We start from the raw sequence: 21,440 nt of genomic DNA on the forward strand, positions 1-21,440 counted from the left end.
AGCTGCACTCACCCAGGCAAGTGGAGTGTATTCCATTACACTCCTGACTTGTGATTTGCAGGTGGTGGACAGGCTTTGGGGGGGGGGGAGGGGGGGGGGGGGGTCAGGAAGTGAGTTACGTGCTGTAGGATTCCTAGCCTTAATAGTATTAATATGGCTAGTCCAGTTCAGTTTCTGATCCATGGTAACCCCCAGGATGTCGATTGTGGGGGATTCAGCGATGGTAATGCCATTGAATGTCATGGGGCGAGATTAGATCCTCTCTTGTAGGAGATGGTCATTGCCTGCCACTTGTGCGGCGCAAATGTAACTTGCCACTTGTCAGCCCAAACCTGGATATTGTCCAGGTCTTGCTGAATTTGGACACGGATTGCTTCATTATCTGAGGAGTTGCGAATGGTGCTGAACATTGTGCAGGCATCCGTAAACATCCCCACTTCTGACCTTATGATGGAAGGGAGGTCATTAATGAAGCAGCTGAAGATGGTTGGGCCTGGGACACTATCCAATCTGCATTTGGTCTCTACGATATAGAAAAGACCATGGGCGGGATTCTCCCAACGGGAGTCTAAGTGCCGATGCCGGAGTAAACACCGGAGTAAACAAGGGAGAATACCGCCCCATATTAGGAACAGCGAATGCAATAGACCAAATTGAAAGAGATGGGGCAGCACGGTGGTGCAGTGGGTTCGCCCTGCTGCCTCACGGCGCCGAGGTCTCAGGTTCGAACCCGGCCCTGATCACTGTCCGTGTGGAGTTTGCACATTCTCCCCGTGTCTGCGTGGGTTTTGCCCCCACAACCCAAGAATATGTGCAGGCTAGGTGGATTGGCCACACTAAATTGCAGAGGTATTCGCGGACATCTTTAACCTGTCCCTACTCCACTCCGAGGTCCCCACCTGCTTCAAGAAGACCACCATCATACCGGTACCAAAGAAGAACCGGGCAACTTGCCTCAATGCCTACCGACCAGTGGCCCTGACTTCAGTCGTAATGAAGTGCTTCAAGAGGTTGATCATGAAGCGCATCACCTCCTTACTCCCAGAACGCCTTGATCCACTGCAATTCGCATACCGCTGCGACCGGTCCACATCAGACACCATTTCCCTGGCCCTACACATCCCTAGAGCATCTCGAAAACAAGACTACATTAGACTCCTATTTATTGACTACTGCTCCGCCTTCAACACCGTAATCCCAGCCAAGCTCATATCAAAGCTCCAAAACCTAGAACTTGGCTGCCCACTCTGCAACTGGATCCTCGATTTTCTGACCAACAGACCACAATCAGTAAGAATGAACAACAACACCTCCTCCACAATAGTCCTCAACACCGGGGCCCCGCAAGGCTGCATACTTAGCTCCCTACTCTACTCCCTGTACACACACGACTGCGTGGCAAAACTTGGTTCCAACTCCATCTACAAGTTTGCTGACGATACGACCATAGTGGGCCGGATCTCGAATAATGATGAGTCCGAATACAGGAGGGAGATAGAGAACCTAGTGGAGTGGTGTAGTGACAACAATCTCTCCCTCAATGCCAGCAAAACTAAAGAGCTGGTAATTGACTTCCGGAAGCATAGTACTGTACATACCCCTGTCAGCATCAACGGGGCCGAGGTGGAGATGGTTAGCAGTTTCAAATTTCTAGGGGTGCACATCTCCAAAAATCTGTCCTGGTCTACCCACGTCGATGCTACCACCAAGAAAGCACAACAGCGACTATACTTCCTCTGGAAACTAAGGAAATTCGGCATGTCCACATTAACCCTTACCAACTTTTACAGATGCACCATAGAAAGCATCCTATCGGGCTGCATCACAGCCTGGTATGGCAACTGCTCGGCCCAGGACCGCAAGAAACTTCAGAGAGTCGTGAACACCGCCCAGTCCATCACACAAACCTGCCTCCCATCCATTGACTCCATCTACATCTCCCGCTGCCTGGGGAAAGCGGGCAGCATAATCAAAGATCCGTCCCACCCGGCTTACTCACTCTTCCAACTTCTTCCATCGGGCAGGAGATACAGAAGTCTGAGAACACGCACGAACAGACTCAAAAACAGCTTCTTCCCCACTGTCACCAGACTCCTAAATGACCCTCTTATGGACTGACCTCATTAACACTACACCCTGAATGCTTCATCCGATGCCAGCGCTTATGTAGTTACATTGTATATGTTGGGTTGCCCTATTATGTATTTTCTTTTATTCCCTTTTCTTCTCATGTACTTAATGATCTGTTGAGCTGCTCGCAGAAAAATACTTTTCACTGTACCTCGGTACACGTGACAATAAACAAATCCAATCCAATCCAATCCAATTGGAAAAAAAGAATTGGGTACTCTAAATTTATATTTTTTTAAAAATTGAGAGAGGTGCAAGTGAAACGCTGCTTCACCTGGAATGAGTGTTTTGGGCCTGGGATGTTAAGCATGGAAGAGGTAAAGGGGCAGGTGTTGCACCTTCTGCGATTGCATGGGAAGGTGCCATGGGTGATGTGAGAGGAGTTGGGTATGGTGGAGGAGTGAACTAGATTATCTCGGAGGGAACGGTCTCTGCGGAATGCTGACAGAGGGAGTGAAGGGAAGATGTGTTTGGTGGTGGCATCACGCTGGAGTTGGCGAAAATGGTGGAAGATTATACGGAGGCTGGTGGGGTGACCAAACGCAGACTGGGCGATTGCTTTGCTGAGCACCTTCTATCTGTGCACATTCAGGACCCTGACCTTCCCGTTGCTTGCCATTTTAACACAGGACCCTGCTCCCATCCCCACATGTCTGTCCTTGGCTGCTGCAATGTTCCAGTGAAACTCAACGCAAACTGGAGGAACAACATCTCATCTTCCAGTCAGGCACGCTACAGCCTTCCGGTCTCAACATCGAATTCAACAACTTCAGATGGTTAGCTCTACCCCATCTCGACTCCTTTGTTTTCATCCCATTTCATTTTAACTGTCTTTTACCATTTCTTTTTTTCTTGTCTTTCTTTATATATATTTAACCCCACCCATCTTATCCCCCTTTCCTTAGCTTTTCTCCCCTTTGCTTCCCCCTTCCCCTCCCCCCACATCTACATCGGTCACAGTTTACCCTCTGATGTTGGTTCCTCTGCTGGTTGGCCTTTCATACCTTTTGTTCTCTCTGGGGACTGTCATTAGCTCTCTTTCCCTTGGTTTCTGTGGCTGTCAGCACCCTGTTCCCTTGGTCTCTGTGGTTATGGCTCATCTTTCATTCTCTCAGTCCACAGTATAAATATTTCCCACTTTCTCTGTCTTTTAGCTTTGACAAAGGGTCATCTGGAGTCAAAAGGTTAGCTCTTTCCTCTCCCTACAGATGCTGCCAAACGTGCTGAGATTTTCCAGCATTTTCTCTTTTGGTTTCAGATTCCAGCTTCCACAGTAATTTACTTTTACCTAATTTGTAGGTATGCCTGGTGTTGCTCCTGACATGCTCTCTTGCACTCTTCACTGATGGAAATTGAACTCATGTCCCTGGAATATTCGTTAATCCTCTAGATTACTAACCCAGTAACATAACCACTACACTCCCATTCCCTATCTCGTGCTGTGTTGAGTCGTGCTCTGGTAGGGAAAGATGAGAATTAGTCAGATTTTATTGTTCCAGGTGAAGTATAAAGTTTTTTTTAGCAACAAACATGTATGATAAATATTCCTCAATCCCAAAGGGACAATCGATTTTGAAAAATAGATATAGTGGGATTGGCTCACAGTGAAACGTGACGATGGACGCATACCTGGATTGGAGCTCTTTATATGTAACTTTCTAGCAGTAAACTGTGTTGGGAAAATGTCTTGCGAGACAAAAGTCTACTCAGGAGATGAGCACAAAGGTGGTGAAAGTTAGTGAAATTAACAATTGTGACTTTCAATTATTGAAAAGCTTCCCAAATGCAGTCTCCACTTTGAAACATGAAAAACAGTTCTGAAAACTACCATGGTGGGCACATTGCTGAATATTTTAGTGTCCCTTCTTTGTGTTCTAATCTTCACAAGGGGGTTTTTACAAAAGAAAACATTTTTAAAAAGATTTGGGAGAATACATTTGAATGAGGTACACTCACTGATTCAGGCCAAAATAGTTTATATAAAAACACAATTAAATCTCTTGGAAGCCTTTGCCTTCTTACCTTCTTTACATGCAGATCTCCTAGCAGTTGATTGTTTAACACACTTTCAGAAAGCCAGTTCCACCAATCTCTTAGCTTTTACAGCCTCACATACAAAGGCAGCCCCAGTAGGGAAACCCTATCCTGTACAATTTGCTACCAGGGGATACCAGAAGCATGTAGCAGCAACTCTACACTGCTGCCTATTAAGGTGGTACACAGGGAAGCAAAGCTCTTTGCTTAGTTAACCATTTCCCATTTTGTTGTTGCATTGTCTTTCAGTTGTGGGAATGTCTCATTTACATTTCTCCTGAACTCCTGGGTCAAAATAAAGACAGTGAATTCAGGATGAGTTTGAAGAGGTGTCAAAGGAAAGGAGAGGGAGAACACTTTAAGGCACAGTTTTAGTAACAGGTTAAAGCAACATCTCAAGTATCTGAAATGCACTTTTATCTGAAAAATCTTTTGGCATTGACTCAGTCACCACCATGTGAAGATATAGAGAATACTGCATTTGGCATTGGAATACTTTCTCAGTGTAAAAGAGAAATGATTGACACAAGAATATACAAAGCCTCCTGTTTTTTCTGTTAACAGGGAGAAAGAGGTACATTGCAGCAATGTTTATAGACATTAATGTTAAATAGCAGAACAGTTCAACAGAAATATTAAAGATAATTGCAGTTTTTAAACTTTGCTGAAACGTCACTGACTGACTGAAGTCCCAGCCAGTTGCTCGTTATTTCCATGGTGTGCTACTCATGAGAATCTTCAATGGGAATGTTTCTTCATGGTTATGTGGGATTTTTATTTGAACTATTATGGAATGATCAGTATGAAGATGACTAAGGCAGTGATATCAACACTAGTGTCCATTGAACAAATCAGCACATTAAATAATCAGAGATCAAAATCACAGGGGGTTATTTTCCCCATTGTGCCAGGGTGAACCAGGCTTCTGACACAGGTAGCAGTTGCTTGTCTCCGATATTTTGACGTCTTCACAGTATAGATTCTTTTGGTTCTGAGTTGATGGTGTTGGCAGGAGGTGAGAGCTGCAGGCTGTAGGTGACTAGTGGAGATGTTTCTTCCTCTGAACTAGGATTAGCCACAGCCTCAACTTTCACGTCTGTTAGTTCCGTTTTCACCATCTCCAATTCCTTCAAGCTGGTGTAGTGAAGGATGGCTGCCCCGAAGGCGTCCCCTTCGACATTAACCACTGTACAGGTCCGGTCCCTGATTCACAACCAGAGCAATCATTCAGAATACGGTGGGAGACGTTTGCCCAGCCCTTCAGATTCCTCACCCCCTCCCGGTAGTGGGGACTGGCCCTCCGATAGCTTACCAAGTGCCTCTGTGGGAACTCAGGTGAGAAAATATTGCCCAACTGCCTTTTCTTTGAAAGAGGCACCAGAACTTAGCTTGACTATGGCATTACCCAAAGCAAATGCACATAAAATTTTCCAACAGTGCACAGAATCAGAAAGAGGAAAATAAAACATTGCTTAGGAACAGGAACAGGCCATTCAGCCCCTCCAGCCTGTTCTGACAATCAATTGCATCATGGCATTTGGGGGCGATGTCAACTCTTATATTGTCCCTAAAATTACCCTGATTGAATCTTCCTGACCAGCAGAAACTGGAGTCTAACCTGGAGTTCCCTCTATTGTCTAAGTCAGTTCTACATAGGCGTGTATTACTCACGGAACAATCCGGATTGAAAACACTGTTATTTAAAACATTAACGGGCAGCATGGTGGCGCAGTGGTTAGCACTGCTGCCTCACGGCGCCGAGGACCCGGCTTCGACCCCGGCCCTGGGTCACTGTCTGTGTGGAGTTTGCACAGTCTTCCCGTGTCTGCGTGGGTCTCACCCCATGACACAAAGATGTGCAGGGTAGGTCAATTGACCACGTTAAATTGCCCCTTAATTGGAAAAAAAAAATTGGGAACTCTAAATTTAAAAAAAAATAATAAAAAATATATATTTAAAATATAAAGTATTTGGCCAGCTGAAATCCACCAAGATCAAACAAGAAATCGCCCTTACAGCCAAGTCAAGATTCCAACATTACCTGAGAATCTATTCATGCTTTCATTTCTCTTGGTTACATTGCTGAGGTTTTAAGGCAGGTCACTCAGTTGTGTTAACACTTTCAGAACCACCGTCCTCTGAACCGATTGAATGAAGACCCCTATTCCTGAAGCAACATACGTGGACACCAAACAATCACTCTCTTCCCCCCTTTTACCCCTGCCAACACCACCCCCACAACCTTCTGAAATGTTCCCCCCCCATCCCTTAATACCTTTGGTTAACAAAAATCTATCCATTTCAGATTTTAAATTCACAATCAATCTGGGGCCAATCACCATTTGGAGGAGAGAGTTCCAAACTTTGACCACCTTTGTGTGTAAACATGTTTCCTCATTTCACTCCCAAAATGTCTGCCTCTAACCTTGCAGACTCTGCCCCCTCACCCCCCACACCCCAACCAGTGTACACGTTTCTCTCTATCCACCCAATCTCTTTCCCTTAATACCTTGAAAACGTCAATCAAATCACCACTGAACCTTCTAAATTCCAGGGAATAGAATCCTAGTTTGTAAATAATATGTTCTGGTAATTTAATCCTTGGAGTCCACAGGTGTCCTTCACTGCACACCCTCCAAGGTCAATGTATCCTCCTGAAGGTGTCCAGAACTGCTCACAGTGACTCCAACTGTGGACTGACCATGAAACTATTTTTGCCATAACACCAATATTCCTGTCTCTGTAATAAACGTCTGGCCAGAAGTATTCTCATTAATACTCACTATTGGCAAAGTTCAGCTCCTACCATTGATCAATGTTTTGTGAGCAGTAAAGAGCAATTGCACTGTAAAAGCAGAGCTACAATGAAATACAACATTGCCCTATCCATAACTCTCTCCTCCCTGGATATGCTTCCAGAACAACATCATCATCACCTTGTATTTCTATAGCTTCACAAGAATGTCTAAAGCAAAATCTAACACTGATGGTCAAAGGTTTGGTCAGGAGGGTACATTTTGAGGGATGTCTTAAGGAAGGAGAGAGATATGGGACGTGGACCGCTGACAAGATCAGCATTCCAGGGCAAAACGGTAGCACCAGGGCAGCACGGTAGCACAAGTGGATAGCACTGTGGCTTCACAGCGCCAGGGTCCCAGGTTCGATTCCCCGCTAGGTCACTGTCTGTGCGGAGTCTGCATGTTCTCCCCGTGTCTGCGTGGGCTTCCTCCGGGTGCTCCGGTTTCCTCCCACAGTCCAAAGACGTGCAGGTTAGGTGGATTGGCCATGATAAATTGCCCTTAGTGACCAAAAGGTTAGGAGGGGTTATTGAGTTATGGGGATAAGGTGGAAGTGAGGGCTTAAGTGGATCGGTGCAGACTCGATGGGCCGAACGGCCTCCTTCTGCACTGTATGTTCTATGTATACTTACTGCCCATCCCTAATTGCCCTTGAGCAGATGATGGGGAGCTGCCTGCAACTAAGTGGCAAAGTCATGGAGAGAGGTGTAGGGGGATTATTCCAGAGCTTGGGACCGAAGGCAGCTGAAGGCAGGGCCACCAATGGTGGAGCAATTATAATTTGGAGTTCACAAGGAGGCTGAATTAGAAGAACTCCGATATCCGAGAGGATTGTAGGCCTGGAGAGGAGGGGGGGGGGGGGGAGGAGAATTTTGCTTGGTGGATTAAAATGAGGCCCAGCCATTCAATTCACTGCTTTTAAATTGATTTAATTTAGTTGACTGGACAGCTGGTTTGTGGTGAGCAGCAACAACGCGGGTTCAATTCCTGTACCGGCTGAGGTTATTCATGAAGCCCCGCCTTCTCAATCTTGCCCCTCGCCTGAGGTGTGGTGATCCACAGGTTAAACCACCACCAGCCAGCTCTCTCCCTCAAAGGGGAAAGCAGCCCATGGCCATCTGGCATTGTGGCATAATTTACATTTTGCTTTTAAATCACCATTAATTAAGCAGAGATTAACACTTTTATCAAGTGAGCTCGCGAGTTCAATTTCCATGAAGGCCTTTCAGTATTTCCAGAATATTAGCTTATCCCTAGTTTCCAGTCATTCTAAGTGGCACAGGTTAATAAATGCAAAGCAAAAGTGACAAAAACAGGCAAATGAATAATTCAACATTTAAACATTATATATATTATATTTTCTTTTTTAAGAAAGGTGAATATTTGGACTGTACTGAGATCTCAAGCACTTACACAATCCAGTCAACTGCTAGTATGAGGGAGAGGTCGTTGGTGGGAAGTCCAATAGCTTCCAGAATAATTGCTATTGTGAGTACACCTCCGGCTGGGATTCCCGCTGCTCCAATGCTGGACGCTGTTGCAGTCACTCTGTAATCACACCAAGCAGCACTTCAATTGCAACATCACTCACCTTTCATCCAGTTACGTTACAGCACACAAACAGACCATTCGACCCAACTTGTCCAAACTGGGATATATGCTCCACATACCCACCTCTCTTCATCTCCCCTATCTGCATGTCCTTCTATTCTTTCTCCCCCTGTTTGACCCGCTGACCTACACTATTCACCTCAACCACTCCCTGTGGTGGCGGCTTCTACATTCTCATCAAACTCTGGGTAATGACCTTCTCCTGAATTCTCGATTGGATTCATTACTGACTGTCATATATTTCAGGTCCCTAGTACTGGTCTCTCCCACAAGTGGAAACATCTTCTCCACATCTAAAAGCCTCGATCAGATCACCCCAGATCGCAAAAGAGCTCCAGCCTATTCAGTTCTTCCTGATAGTTCTAATCTCTCAGTTCTAGCACCTTTCTTCCTTAATACATCAATTATTCCAAAAAGCTACCACAAATTGCATTTATATAAGCAGTTTTAATGTCGGAAAATATCCCAAGATGCTCCACAGAAGCATGACCAAACAAAAGTTGACACTGAGCTCCATCAGGAAATATTTGGACAGGTGGCTAAAAGCCTGGTCAGGCGGCAGGTCTTTTAAAAAAATATATTTTTGTTAGGGTATTTGCAAGTTTTTATAATAATAACAATAACAGCGACATAAACATGGTACAATAAACATTTCCACCCCATCACAATCTTCACACACCCCAACCATAAAACAACAATTCCCCCCCCCCCCCCCCCCCCCCCCCCCGCCACCCTTTGGAATTCTGCTTCTGCTGACATTTTAATTTTCCCCGAGAAAGTCGACGAACGGCTGCCACCTCCGAGAGAACCCCAACATTGACCCTCTTAAGGCAAACTTTATTTTCTCGAGACTGAGAAACCCAGCCATGTCACTAATCCAGGTCTCTACACTCGGGGGCTTCGAGTTCCTCCACATTAATAAGATCCGTCTCCGGGCTACTAGGGAGGCAAAGGCCAAGACGTCGGCCTCTTTCGCCCCCTGAACTCCCGGCTCTTCCGACACTCCAAAGATCGCCACCTCCAGACTCGGCACCACCCGTGTTTTTAGCACCGTGGATATTACCTTAGCAAAATCCTGCCAAAACCCTCTAAGCTTCGGATATGCCCAAATCATGTGGACATGATTTGCTGGGCTTCCCGCGCACCTCGCACACCTATCCTCTACCCCGAAAAACGTGCTCATCCTAGCCACTGTCATGTGTGCCCAGTGGACGACCTTGAATTGTATCTGGCTAAGCCTGGCATATGATGAGGATGTATTAACTCTGCTTAGGGCATCCGCCCATAGACCCGCCTCTATCTCTCCTCCCAGCACAACTTCCCACTTGCCCTTAAGCTCCTCCACTGGAGTTTCCTCCGATTCCAAAAGTTCCTAGTAAATATCTGATATCTTCCCCTCTCCCACCCAGGTACTGGAGACTACTCTATCCTCTATCTCCCATGGCGGCAGCAGCGGGAAGCCCGGAATCTGCCTTCTCAAGAAGTCTTGCACCTCCAAATACCTAAACCCATTCCCTGCTGGCAATCCAAATTTATCCTCCAAGGCTTTCAAGCTGGGGAAGCTCCTGTCTATAAATAGATCCCCCATCCTTCCAATTCCTGCCCTTCGCCTTCTCCGGAACCCACCATCCAGCCTACCCAGTACAAACCGATAGTTATTATAAATCGAGGTCCAAACCGATGCTCCCTCCACTCTCTTATATCTCCTCCACTACCCCCAGATTCTCAGAGCGGCCACCACCACCGGACTTGTGGAGTATCGGGACGGCGAGAACGGAAGAGGTGACGTTATCAGTGCTCCCAAACTTGTGTCTTTACATGACGCCGCCTCCATCCGCTCCCAAACCCACCCCTCCCCCACTACCCACTTCCTAATCATGGCTATATTAGCCGCCCAGTAGTAATTGCAAAAGTTCGGCAGCACCAACCCATCGTCGCCCCCGACTGCGGTCCAGCAACACTTTCTCGCGCGGTTTTACCCACCCACACAAAGCCCAAAATAACCTTATTCACCCGCCTGAAAAAGGCCCTCGGGACGAAGATGGGGAGGCACTGAAAGACAAACAGAAATCTGGGGAGAACCATCATTTTCACGGTCTGTACCCTCCCCACCAGTGATAGCCGGAGCATGTCCCATCTCTTAAAGACCTCTTTTATTTGTTCTACGAGCCGGGATAGGTTTAACTTGTGCAGTGCCTCCCATTCCCGGGCCACCTGGATTCCCAGATATCGAAAGCTCCTTCCTTTCATTCTAAACAGCAGCTCTCCCAGTCTATTCTCCTGCCCTCTTGCCTGGATTGCGAACATCTCGCTTTTCCCCATGTTCAATTTATACCCCGAAAAATTACCAAATTTCCCGAGGATCCGCATATCTTCCCCCATCCCCTCCAACGGGTCTGAAATATACAACAGCAGGTCATCTGCGTAGAGCGAGACCCGGTGCTCCACCCCACCCCGAACCAGCTCTTTCCAGTTCCAAGAGGCGCTTAACGCCATGGCCAGTGGCTCTATGGCCAGAGCAAACAGTAACGGGGAGAGGGGGCGCCCTTGCCTCGTCCCTCGGCGTAGTTTAAAATACCCCGACCTCAGCCAGTCTGTACGCACACTCGCTACTGGTGCCTGATAGAGCAACTGCACCCAGTCAATGAAACCCTCACCAAACCCAAACCTTCCCAGCGCCTCCCACATGTAATCCCACTCCACCCGGTCAAAAGCCTTCTCCGCATCCATCGCTACCACCACCTCCGTCTCCCCTCCTTCTGAGGGCATCATAATAACATTTAAAAGCCTTCGAACATTGGCCGCGAGTTGCCTGCCCTTTACAAATCCTGTCTGGTCTTCCCCTATCACCCCCGGGACACAATCCTCTATCCTTGTGGCCAGTATCTTAGCCAGCAGTTTGGCGTCCACATTCAGTCGAGAAATTGGCCTGTATAACCCGCATTGATCCGGATCCTTCTCCTGTTTCAGGATCAATGATATCAAGGCCTGCGACATTGTTGGGGGGAGGACTCCCTTCTCTCTTGCTTCATTAAATGTCCTCACCAGCAGTGGGCTCAATATCTCTGAAAACTTCTTATAGGATTCCACCGGGTAGCCATTCGGCCCCAGGGCCTTGCTCGACTGCATGCCCTCCAGCCCCTCAATTATTTCCTCAATTTCAATTGGGGCTCCCAGCCCTTCCACCAGATCCTCATCCACCCTTGGGAACCTCAACTGACCCAAAAAACTGCCTCATCCCCTCCATCCCAGCCATGGGTTCCCACTCATATAATTTGCTATAAAAGTCCTTAAACACCTCATTCACCCCCACTGGGTCCAGGACTGTAATAGGTGGCAGCTCTTAAGGAGCATCTTAACTAAGGTGGAGAAGTTTAGGGAAGGAGAGCTTGGAGCCCAGGTAACTGAAGGCACAGCTACCAATGATGGAGTGATTAAAATGAGATCCCGGAGGGTTGGAGCTGGAGGTGAGTACAGGTGGAGGGATGAGGGCCATGGAAGGATTTGAACACAAAGATGAGAATTTTAAAATCAAAGCATTGGGAATCTGGGTGCCAGTGTAGGTCCGCGAGCAGATGGGCGATGGAAGGGGATTTGTATTCTATAGAATCTCTACAGTGCAGGAGGAGGCCATTCAGCCCATCAAGTCTGCACTAAACCTCCGATTTAGGATTTAGGCAGCAGAGGTTTAGATTACCTCACGTTTATGGGGGTTAGAAGGGGGAGGGCCTTTTGAGAGTGAATTGGAATTGTCAAGTTTGGAGGTATCTAAGGACGAATGAGGGTTTCAGCAGCAGATAAGCTGAGACAGGGGTGGAGTCGGGTGATGTTATAGAGATGGAAACAGGTGGTCTTACCAATGGCGTGAATATGTGTACAGAAGTTGACCTCAGGGTCAAATAATGGACCGTGGCTGTGAACGATCTGGTTCAGCTTCAGGGCGCTCGCAGGGAGAGGGATAGAGTCAATGACTAGAGAATGGGGTTTGTGACTGAAAACGATGGTTTTAGGCTTTGCAATATTTAATTGCAGAACCTTTCTGTTCATCCAGTACTGGATGGTGGATAAGCAGTCTGATAACTTAGCAACAGTGTACACTGTGCTTTGCGGATAATGTCACCAATGAGCTGCATGTAGATGAGCAATAGGAGGGGAGCAGGATAGGACCCTGGGGCATTCTGGACGTAACGGTGTGGGAGCAGGAAGAGAATGCATTGCCATTCTCTAGCTATGACTGAGTAGATAATGGAACCAAGTGAGATCTTTCCCCAAACGTGGAGAGGTGATGGAGAAGGATGTCATGGTCACTGTGTCAAAGGCTGCAGAAAGGTGAAGGACAAAGAGGGATAGTTTCACCAACAGGGTTTGTGAGTAGCAGCAAAATTCAAATAATCCAAATGTCCTCAAACTCTAGTATGTTGCGATGATTGGTGGACTGCACCCAGAGATTGACAAAACCTGAGTACTTCACCTCACTGCAAACACAAACTAGTAGCTCAAACACCCCAATCAGCAAGTTCTGGTAAAGTAGGAATTTATTTTGTTTAAAGAGGTGCAGTGCCTGAAACGTTGAGATTGATGCTATCTTGTCTGTGAATTGTTGAATTGAAGCTGGTTTGAATCAACCTGATTATTCAGATGAGAGGTTTGTCAAGTTAACAAACACTCTTGGTTTTGATTAATGACCAGACTTAAAAAAAAGTGGAGACCTCACTAGCGGAGACAGAGACCAAATAAATAGAGTTAACTTTCAGACAAATGAGGCACGATTACTTCAAATTGTTCTCCTCAAATCCATGTCAGGAGTACTCCACATAGAGATTCTCCCCTTGCCCTGATACACACAGCCTACCCCATTGGCCATCACAAAGACTGTCTTTTTCCAACTTTGTGGCATCAGCCACCTCTAACTGTGACAGCCAATTTGCTGCTTAAACCCTCATCCAGAACTTCCGGTGACGGCGGGCGGGAGGCGGCCGCACAATGGAGGGCTCCCGTTCGGCAATGGCATTTTCGGGGCTTTAAGCCCGGTCCCAGGGTCCGCGGAGGCGGCAAAAGCAGGGAGAAGGCACGGAGGAGGCACAGTGAAGACACAGGAGGAAAAAAAGAACAAAGAAAAATGTCGAGGGTGAGCAAGAAAACGGCCGGAAAAAAAACAGCTGGAGTGGAAAGGTCACCGCGGGGTCACCAGGAAAAATGGAGGTTGGAGCACCAGGGAAGGCCGCACTGCTTACGGCTGAAGAAATAACCAAGGTGATGGCTGCGGAATTTGAAAAGCAGTTGGCGCAGATTGCGAAATGCATGGAGACAGTGAGGAAGGAGATGAGGGAGGTTTTGAGTTTGCTGGTGGAGGAGGCGGTTTCCCCGGTGAGGACGGAGGTGGCGAGCGCAGTGGCGGAGGTGCGAGAGCAAGGGGAGGCGCTGAAGGAAGTGGAGGAGACGTTATTGCAGCACGGTGATCAACTTGCCTCGATGGGGAAAGAGATGCGGAAGGTGATGGATACTAACAAGGATCTGCAAGGAAAAATGGAAGACCTGGAAAACAGATCCAGGCGACAGAATTTGAGGATTGTGGGGCTGCCCGAAGGAGTTGAAGGACCGAAGCCGACTGAGTATTTTGCCGCAATGCTGGCAAAACTATTGGGGGAGGGGGAGGATCCCTCCCGATATGAACTGGATCGGGATCATCGGTCGTGGAGGCCTGTACCAAAGGCAAGTGAGCCGCCAAGGGCAGTGACTCTGTGCTTCCGTAGGTACAGTGTGAAGGAGAAGGTCCTGAGCTGGGCCAAACAGAAGCGGGTGGTGCAGTGGACTGGAGCTGGTATACGTGTATACCAGGACTTTACGGTGGAGCTGGCAAGGAGGCGGGCTGCCTTCAACCGGGTGAAGAGGGCACTGTACATTAGCAAGGTGCGGTGCGGCATTGTATATCCAGCGAAGCTGAGGGTGACTTACAAGCTTAGGGACTTTTATTTTGGAACGGCGGAAGCAGCGGAGGAGTTTACGAAAGCAGAAGGACTGTGGCAGAGCTGACAAATTGAGGAATGGCCATGTGCCGATGTAACCTCATGACTGTACTTTCTTCTTTTTTGTATCACTGCGCGCGGGTGCAGAGATTAAAGGAGCCAATGTGGTATATATTTGGACAAGGGAAGGGACGGGACTTTCACTCGAAATGAGAGTTCTTTGGGGTGTAGGTGGATATGCGGGGTTTGTGTGCTAAAAGGGGATCTTTGGGCTTTCCTAGGGCCTGGCAAGTGGGAAAGGGACCTGGGCGGTGGGGGGAGGGGCTGCGGCCATCGAAGCCTGGCAGAACAGGGTCCGAGTGGTCTAGCCGGGGCGGAAAGTTGGGGGGAAGAAACCGAGGTTGGGAGGAGGAGTTTTACACGAGGCAGTGGACGGGAGGAGCCGGGGACCTGCGGCAGGGGTGGGTGTGGGGGAGGGGGGGGGGGTGCTTGTAAGATTAAGGGTGACTACGGGTAATCCCTGATTCCTTTTTGTCATTTGTTTATGTAAACATGCGGGTTGAGGTTCGGGGGTTGGTGGGTAGATGGGATCGTTGTTAATATGGGGACTGACATATCTTGCTGATTATTGTTTATTGTTGATGGATGTAAATGTGGGAGAAAATGTGAAAAAGGAGAATAAAAAAATAAAAAAATTAAAAAAACCCTCATCCAGACCCGACCATTGCAATGCTCTCCCACTCACAGCCTCTTTGTAACTGTTTCACTCAAATGCCATTCAACATTATCTCAACTTGATTTACTTTGAAATTTCTTTGATTCATTTTCTATTGGAGAAAACCAGGGGCAGAAAAGCAAGAACACAAAAATGTGAGCGTTTGACTTGAGAACAACAGAGTGGAGTTTATTTTTCACAGTTATTTTTCATAATAGTGAGGTCTCCTTTTTTGTGTACTCAGGTACATTTATCTCCACAACAGCCAAAAAGCTCAGCTGCTATGAAGCTTTAAATAGACCCTAAGATGTGATTGCTCCTCTAAGATATTATTAAACAACAATTCTCATACCTTGGGATCAAAACTTACGGAATTGTAATCGCTATTCCCAAAGTAATCACCGACTGAAACTTCAACCACCTGGCCGGGATCATTTCCCAATACCAGGTCCAGTATGGCCCCTTCCCGAGTTGGACTATTTACATACTGCTCTAAAAAACTCTCCTGGATGCTCCTTACAAATTCTGCTCCATCTACGCCTCCAACACTACGTGAGTCCCATTCAATGTTGGGGAAGTTAAAATCGCCCATCACGACCACCCTATTGCTTCTATAATCTGTCTACATATTTGTACCTCTACTTCACACTCGCTTTTGGGAGGCCTGTAGTAAAGTCCCAACAATGTTTCTGCACCCTTCCTATTTCTTAGCACTATCCATATTGCCTCAGTGCTCGAATCCTCCATCGTGCCCTCCTTAATCACAGCTGTGATATCATCTCTGATCAGTAATGCAACTCCTCCACCCCTTTTACCTCCCTCTCTATCTCTCCTGAAGCATCTATACCCTGGGATATTTAGTTGCCAGTCTTACCCTTCCCTCAACCAAGTCTCCGTAATACCATTAACATCATATTCCCAGGTACTAATCCACATGTTGATGGGTAAATGGGTTTTAGTGTGAGTTAAGGTACAGGCAGCAGCAATCACAATACATTCAGAGCAGATTTTTTGTGACCATTACTTGGAAAAAAAATCTCTTTTCAAATCATCAGGCCTGTTTTCCTGTTTTGAATTTAATTATTACTGAAACTGGGAGTATGGTGAATTAACACATTGTTCTTCCAGCTCTGTGACTTGTCAGAATGCAAACTGGAGCAATGAGTAAATTATCATCTCTCTCTCTCCCTCTTAAAGTTTGTGAGAATCCAAATGAGAAGGGTTTCAGCAAATTCAAATAAATTACCAATGAATACAGGTCGTCATTTAGAGTCATTAACCAAAAACCAGAGGGAGAGATGACGAGAATTTTGCTTAAATGCAGCGAGTTGTTGTGATCCATAAGGCGCTGCCTGAAAGGACGGCGGAAGCAGAGCCAATAATAACTTTCAAAAGGGAATTGGGTAAATATTTGAAGGGAAATTTTAAAGGGCAGGGAGGAGTGGGATTAATTGAATAGCTCTTTCCAAGAGCTGGCACAGATGATGGGCTGAATGGTCACTTTCTGCATGGCATCATTCTAGAATTCTATGACGTCAACTGCATAAAATGACAAATTGGCAATCTCATTTATAGAACCATATGGGTTTCCTCCGGATGCTCCAGTTTCCTCCCACAGTTCAAAGTTGTGCAGGTTAGGTGAATTGCCCTTAATGTCCAAAAAGGTTAGGTGGGGTTACTGGGTTATGGGGATAGGGTGGAGGTATGGGCTTAAGGGGCTGGTTTAGCACACTGGGCTAAACAGCTGGCTTGTCATGCAGAATAGGGCAGCAGCACGGATTCAATTCCCGTACCGGCCTCCCCGAACAGGTGCCGGAATGTGGCAACTAGGTGCTTTTCACAGTAACTTCATTGAAGCCTACTTGTGACAATAAGTGATTATTATTTTTTATTTAAGTAGGGTGCTCTTTCTAAGGGCCGGTGCAGACTTGATGGGCCTAATGGCCTCCTTCTCCACTGTAAACCCTATGATTCTATGATTTCAGGGCCTGAGGTGGACCTGGAAAAATTCACAGTGGTCTAACAATAATTGTCTACCTGCTGATGAAGTTAAGGGAAAGTGATGAGATGAGTGAAAACAGTGTAGAATAAGAGATTTCTGACAGTAACGGGCCTCATCGTCAGTCCTTTACAGACAAAAGGATGAAATGAGAACACGATACTCACATAATAGTAAAGATCTGTCCTGCAGCCAAGGTAACACCATTCAAGTGTGCAATAAAGACAGCGGCAACACTCTGAAATATAGCAGCTCCATCCATGTTGACAGTAGCTCCAATGGGAAGGACAAACCTAGAAATCCTTTTATCAATTCCATTGTTTTCTTCAACGCACTTGATCATTGAAGGGAGCGTGGCTGAGCTGCAAAGTATTATTGGTGGAGACAGTTAATATACCCCTTCCATAAGTAACATGGCATCCACAAGATTAGACTCCACTTTGTACCTGGGTCCGATGCTCTGGAATTCCCTCCCTGCAACACCAACTTGCATTTATATAGCCCCTTTACTGTAATAAAACATCATACGTTGCTTCACAGGAGGATTTATCAAACAAAAACAGTAGGCCACACTTTTGGGAAAAACGTGGTTAAAGAGGTAGGTTTTAAGGAGCAGAGAAAGGGAGTATTCTCCTACTCTTTGCCTCCATAGACAGGGAGTTCAGAGGCTTATTATAGAAAGCAGACTTTCCCCCTAAACTATGATCAGACAGAGCTAAATTCAATCGTGAGCCAGCTCGATTGTATGGCAATGCATTTACAGACTAAATCATTGAGGGAGTGAGGTTATTATTCATGTGTGATCACGTTAATCACAGAAAACTGTTCATCTTCAAGGACTAAGAACATTCTGGAAGAATTTGTATTTTTAAAAGACACTGACCCTTAAAGAGTTAATTCAAGGCCTCTGGTTGCTGCTCTTCCTGGAAAAGACAGCGGTTGCGATTGTTCGGAAAAATTTCCAAGTGTGGTAGCAAGCCGGAATTGTCGTGAGCTTCCCGGTGCTTGGCCCAGCAAAACCGGCAACGCAATTCAACAATGATTGATCCACTTAACAAAGCCTCACGGGCTTCTCGCTGCAAATAATGCCTCGCTTATGATTCGCTGGGACAGAGCTCGCCAGCCCCCAGCTAACAAGGTCAAACAGTACTTAAACTGCACTTGCTCAGCCAACCCCAGCCAGCTCGCAACAATGGCAACGAGGAGACCAGCCCCAAGTTTCGGGGACATTGATCTGGGGAGGCTCCTGGACGTGGTGGAGACCAGGAGGGATGTCAAGTTCTCCCGAGTGTCCAGGAGGGTCAACCAGAAGGCAGCCATTGCTGCCTGGGATGAGGTGGGTGTACCCGTTAGTTGCAACAGTGTGTCCAAGAGGAATGGCATCCAGTGCAGGAAGAAGGTCAACGACCTACACCGGGCAGCACGTGTGAGTAGACACCAACGCTCCCAAACCATGCCCGTACCCCCCCCCCCCCAATAAAGGAGCATCTACTCCCCAAGTGACCTCCAGTCCTCTCTCCCCCTTCCCCCCTACCCCCTTTGACCCAGTCACTGAGGAGCATCGCTGAGGGCGTCGACATAATGGTGCGGACCATGGGGAGCCGCCAGGGCTGGCAGAGCCAGATGATGCAGGGGCAGCCAGGACTTGAACCGGCTGCATCTTCATCCCAAAGTGAACCCCATGGCCACCAATCGGGAGGAGGGGCGCTGGCTGCCAGGTCGGATGCATCCCATGGAGTGGCGAAGGGGGCCACCAGCTCCCCCGAGTTCCATCCCTCTGACGAGGCTGCCTCTCGAAGTCAGCACACGGGGCAGGGTGGCACCAGCTGTGCATGTGCCGCCAACAAGTGAGCCGGGACTCTCCAGCCCCAGAGCCCCCAGAGGATGCCCGCCAGGGGTATCAAGGGCCACGGGACGAGGTAAACAGCTAGCTGCCTCCACCTCTGATGTCCATCCTGGGGAAACACCAAGACATAGTGGTAGAGCTCGAAGGGCCAAGCACGTTGACGATCACTGAGGGCACCGGGATAGGGGGGAGGGGAAGGGAGGGGTAGGTAGGGAGTGGGGAGGGGCGGTTGGGGGCTGGGGGAGTTGGATCATCAGGAGTGTGGTATTGTACAGCACATTAAACAACTTTTTGCGCAACTATTATTTTCTTTAAAATATTTTTATTCTCCGTTATCACATTTTCTTCAAAATTTACACCCCACCAACAAACAGTAAAGGATAACGAATACAATGTCAATCCCCTTATTAACAACGATCCCATCCTCCCACCAACCTCCCAAACAACGTCCCGCATGACAATATAAGCATCAATTAAAAATAAATCTCCCAAGAAAAAAAAAAGAAAAAGCAATCAGGAATCGCCTATGGTTACCATTAACATATATAGTCACCCCCCCCCCCAACCCTCCCCCCCCCCCCCCCCCCCCCAATATTCAAAGCCATCCAATCCCCAAAAGTGAACTGTGAATGACACCCATGAATTGTAGTGAGGGATCGTCCACCTGCCCCAAAAGCTCCGCCAACATCGTGGCAAAATACTCCGTCGGCCTCGGGCCTTCCACCCCTTTGGGCAGACCCACGATCCTCAGATTCTGCCGCCTGGATTTGTTTTTCAGTTCTTCCATTTTGGCTCGCAGACCCTTGTTTGTCTCTATCACCCTCCGCAGCTCCTTCCCCATCGAGGTGAGTTGATTACTGTGCTGCGATAATGCCTCTTCCACTTCCTTCAGTGTCTCACCTTGCTCCCGCACCTCCGCTGCTGCGCTTGATACCGCCGCCCTCACCGGGGCAATCGCCTCCTCCACCAGCACTTTCAATACTGCCCCCATCTCCTTCTTCATCACTTCCATGTGCTTTGTGAACTGTTTTTCCAAGTTCCATGGCCATCACCATGGTCATTCCTTCTGGCGTGAGCAATGCGGCCTCCCCCGGCGCCCCAGCCTCCACTTTCCTAACAGTTCCCGCGCCGACTTTTCCACTCACCGGCGGACTTTCATTAACGACCTTTTTCACGGCCGTCTTTTTTGAAAACTTGGACATTTCTCCTCACTGTGTCCTCCTACAACTTTTTCAGCATCCATTGCCCCTGGGACCGGACATTAAAACTCTGAAAATTCTATTCCCGAGCGGGAGCCCTCCAACGCGCGGCTGCCTCCCGCCCGCTGTCACCGGAAGTTGTTACCGTGGATAGATGTTGGAGACAGGAGGAAGTTTCCTTGCACAACCATTATGATGCCTCTGTCACTTTCTTCTGCAATGCGGGCTGACCTCTCGACCCTTTGCCCATCTCTCCAGGCATCCTCTCCCTCTCCCCACTCCCCATTGCGCTCACCAGCCTCCAACTGTGGACATGTCCCTGGAGCTGTGTCCCATCCCCTGGGTGTTGGCTGCTGTATGTGTGATGTTACCTCCCACAATGTTCAAGCACAGTGTCCAGGCATCAAGGTGTGATTGGGATGCTAGGCAATGACTTCCATATGCTATATGGCCCGCCCACCCACGGGAATCCACTTTGCATGTGTCAAGTGCTCACCTAACCACAAGTGCCAATTCCCTATTAGAGATAGCCTTCAGCCGTATAGCCAGAGGCCTCAGCAGTCGGTGGGGGTTATGGGTGATCAGTGGGGCAGACAGGTAGGGACAAGGGTTGCCCCTCAAATGCAGTTGGGATCCAGGGGTTGGCATGATGGTTCCGCGAGTGAATGCCTCCCGGTTGCACCCCCCATGGCGGCCCACCCCTGGGGTCGCTCTTGTTGATTGTATGGAAATGGGCTTACGTGGGAGATCCTCCTACATCGAGATCCCGATTTTGCCTATAGGAATGGGCCGGTTGCATCGCAAACTGTTTGGTGCCCCGCGCGGATCTCTTTTTTGGCGTCTCCCGCTATTCACCGTCCTCATTGCACTTGAGCGAGAGAGCAAAGAGGCCAGAGAATCGCGCCCAGCATTTTACAGGAAAAGGTAATTAAGCAGTTTATAAAAAGTTGAAAATCTCTTGACCCTTGGTGGACTGTATATAAAAGGTCACATGGTGTTTTATGGCTTTGAAAAATAGTCATGCCTGGAAAAGGGTGTTTAGAACTGGTTTTGGCTTTGCTTCAGAGAAAAGGAGATCAACTGCTGAAGTATCAGACCCAGTCCTAAAACAGAGAGTGGATGGAAGTTCCTCCAAAGTCACT

At 47.7% G+C, this 21,440-nt stretch overlaps 1 protein-coding gene across 1 annotated transcript in view; it reads right to left on the minus strand.

The window, feature by feature from the left end:
- Positions 1-4,521: 4,521 nt before the first annotated feature.
- The window catches only part of slc1a4 (solute carrier family 1 member 4), a 131,912-nt gene continuing 114,993 nt past the window's right edge, over positions 4,522-21,440 (minus strand). Inside the window, exons 6-8 of the mRNA XM_072507019.1 lie at positions 17,421-17,615; positions 8,376-8,510; positions 4,522-5,367 (exon numbers count right to left, since the gene is read on the minus strand). Of these exons, the coding sequence (XP_072363120.1) occupies positions 5,133-5,367; positions 8,376-8,510; positions 17,421-17,615 (565 nt within the window). The 3' untranslated portion in view covers positions 4,522-5,132. The remainder of the gene's footprint in view (positions 5,368-8,375; positions 8,511-17,420; positions 17,616-21,440) is intronic.

This window comes from Scyliorhinus torazame, chromosome 1 (genome assembly GCF_047496885.1).
Source record: "Scyliorhinus torazame isolate Kashiwa2021f chromosome 1, sScyTor2.1, whole genome shotgun sequence".
In the NCBI taxonomy this organism is placed as follows: Eukaryota; Metazoa; Chordata; class Chondrichthyes; order Carcharhiniformes; family Scyliorhinidae; genus Scyliorhinus; species Scyliorhinus torazame.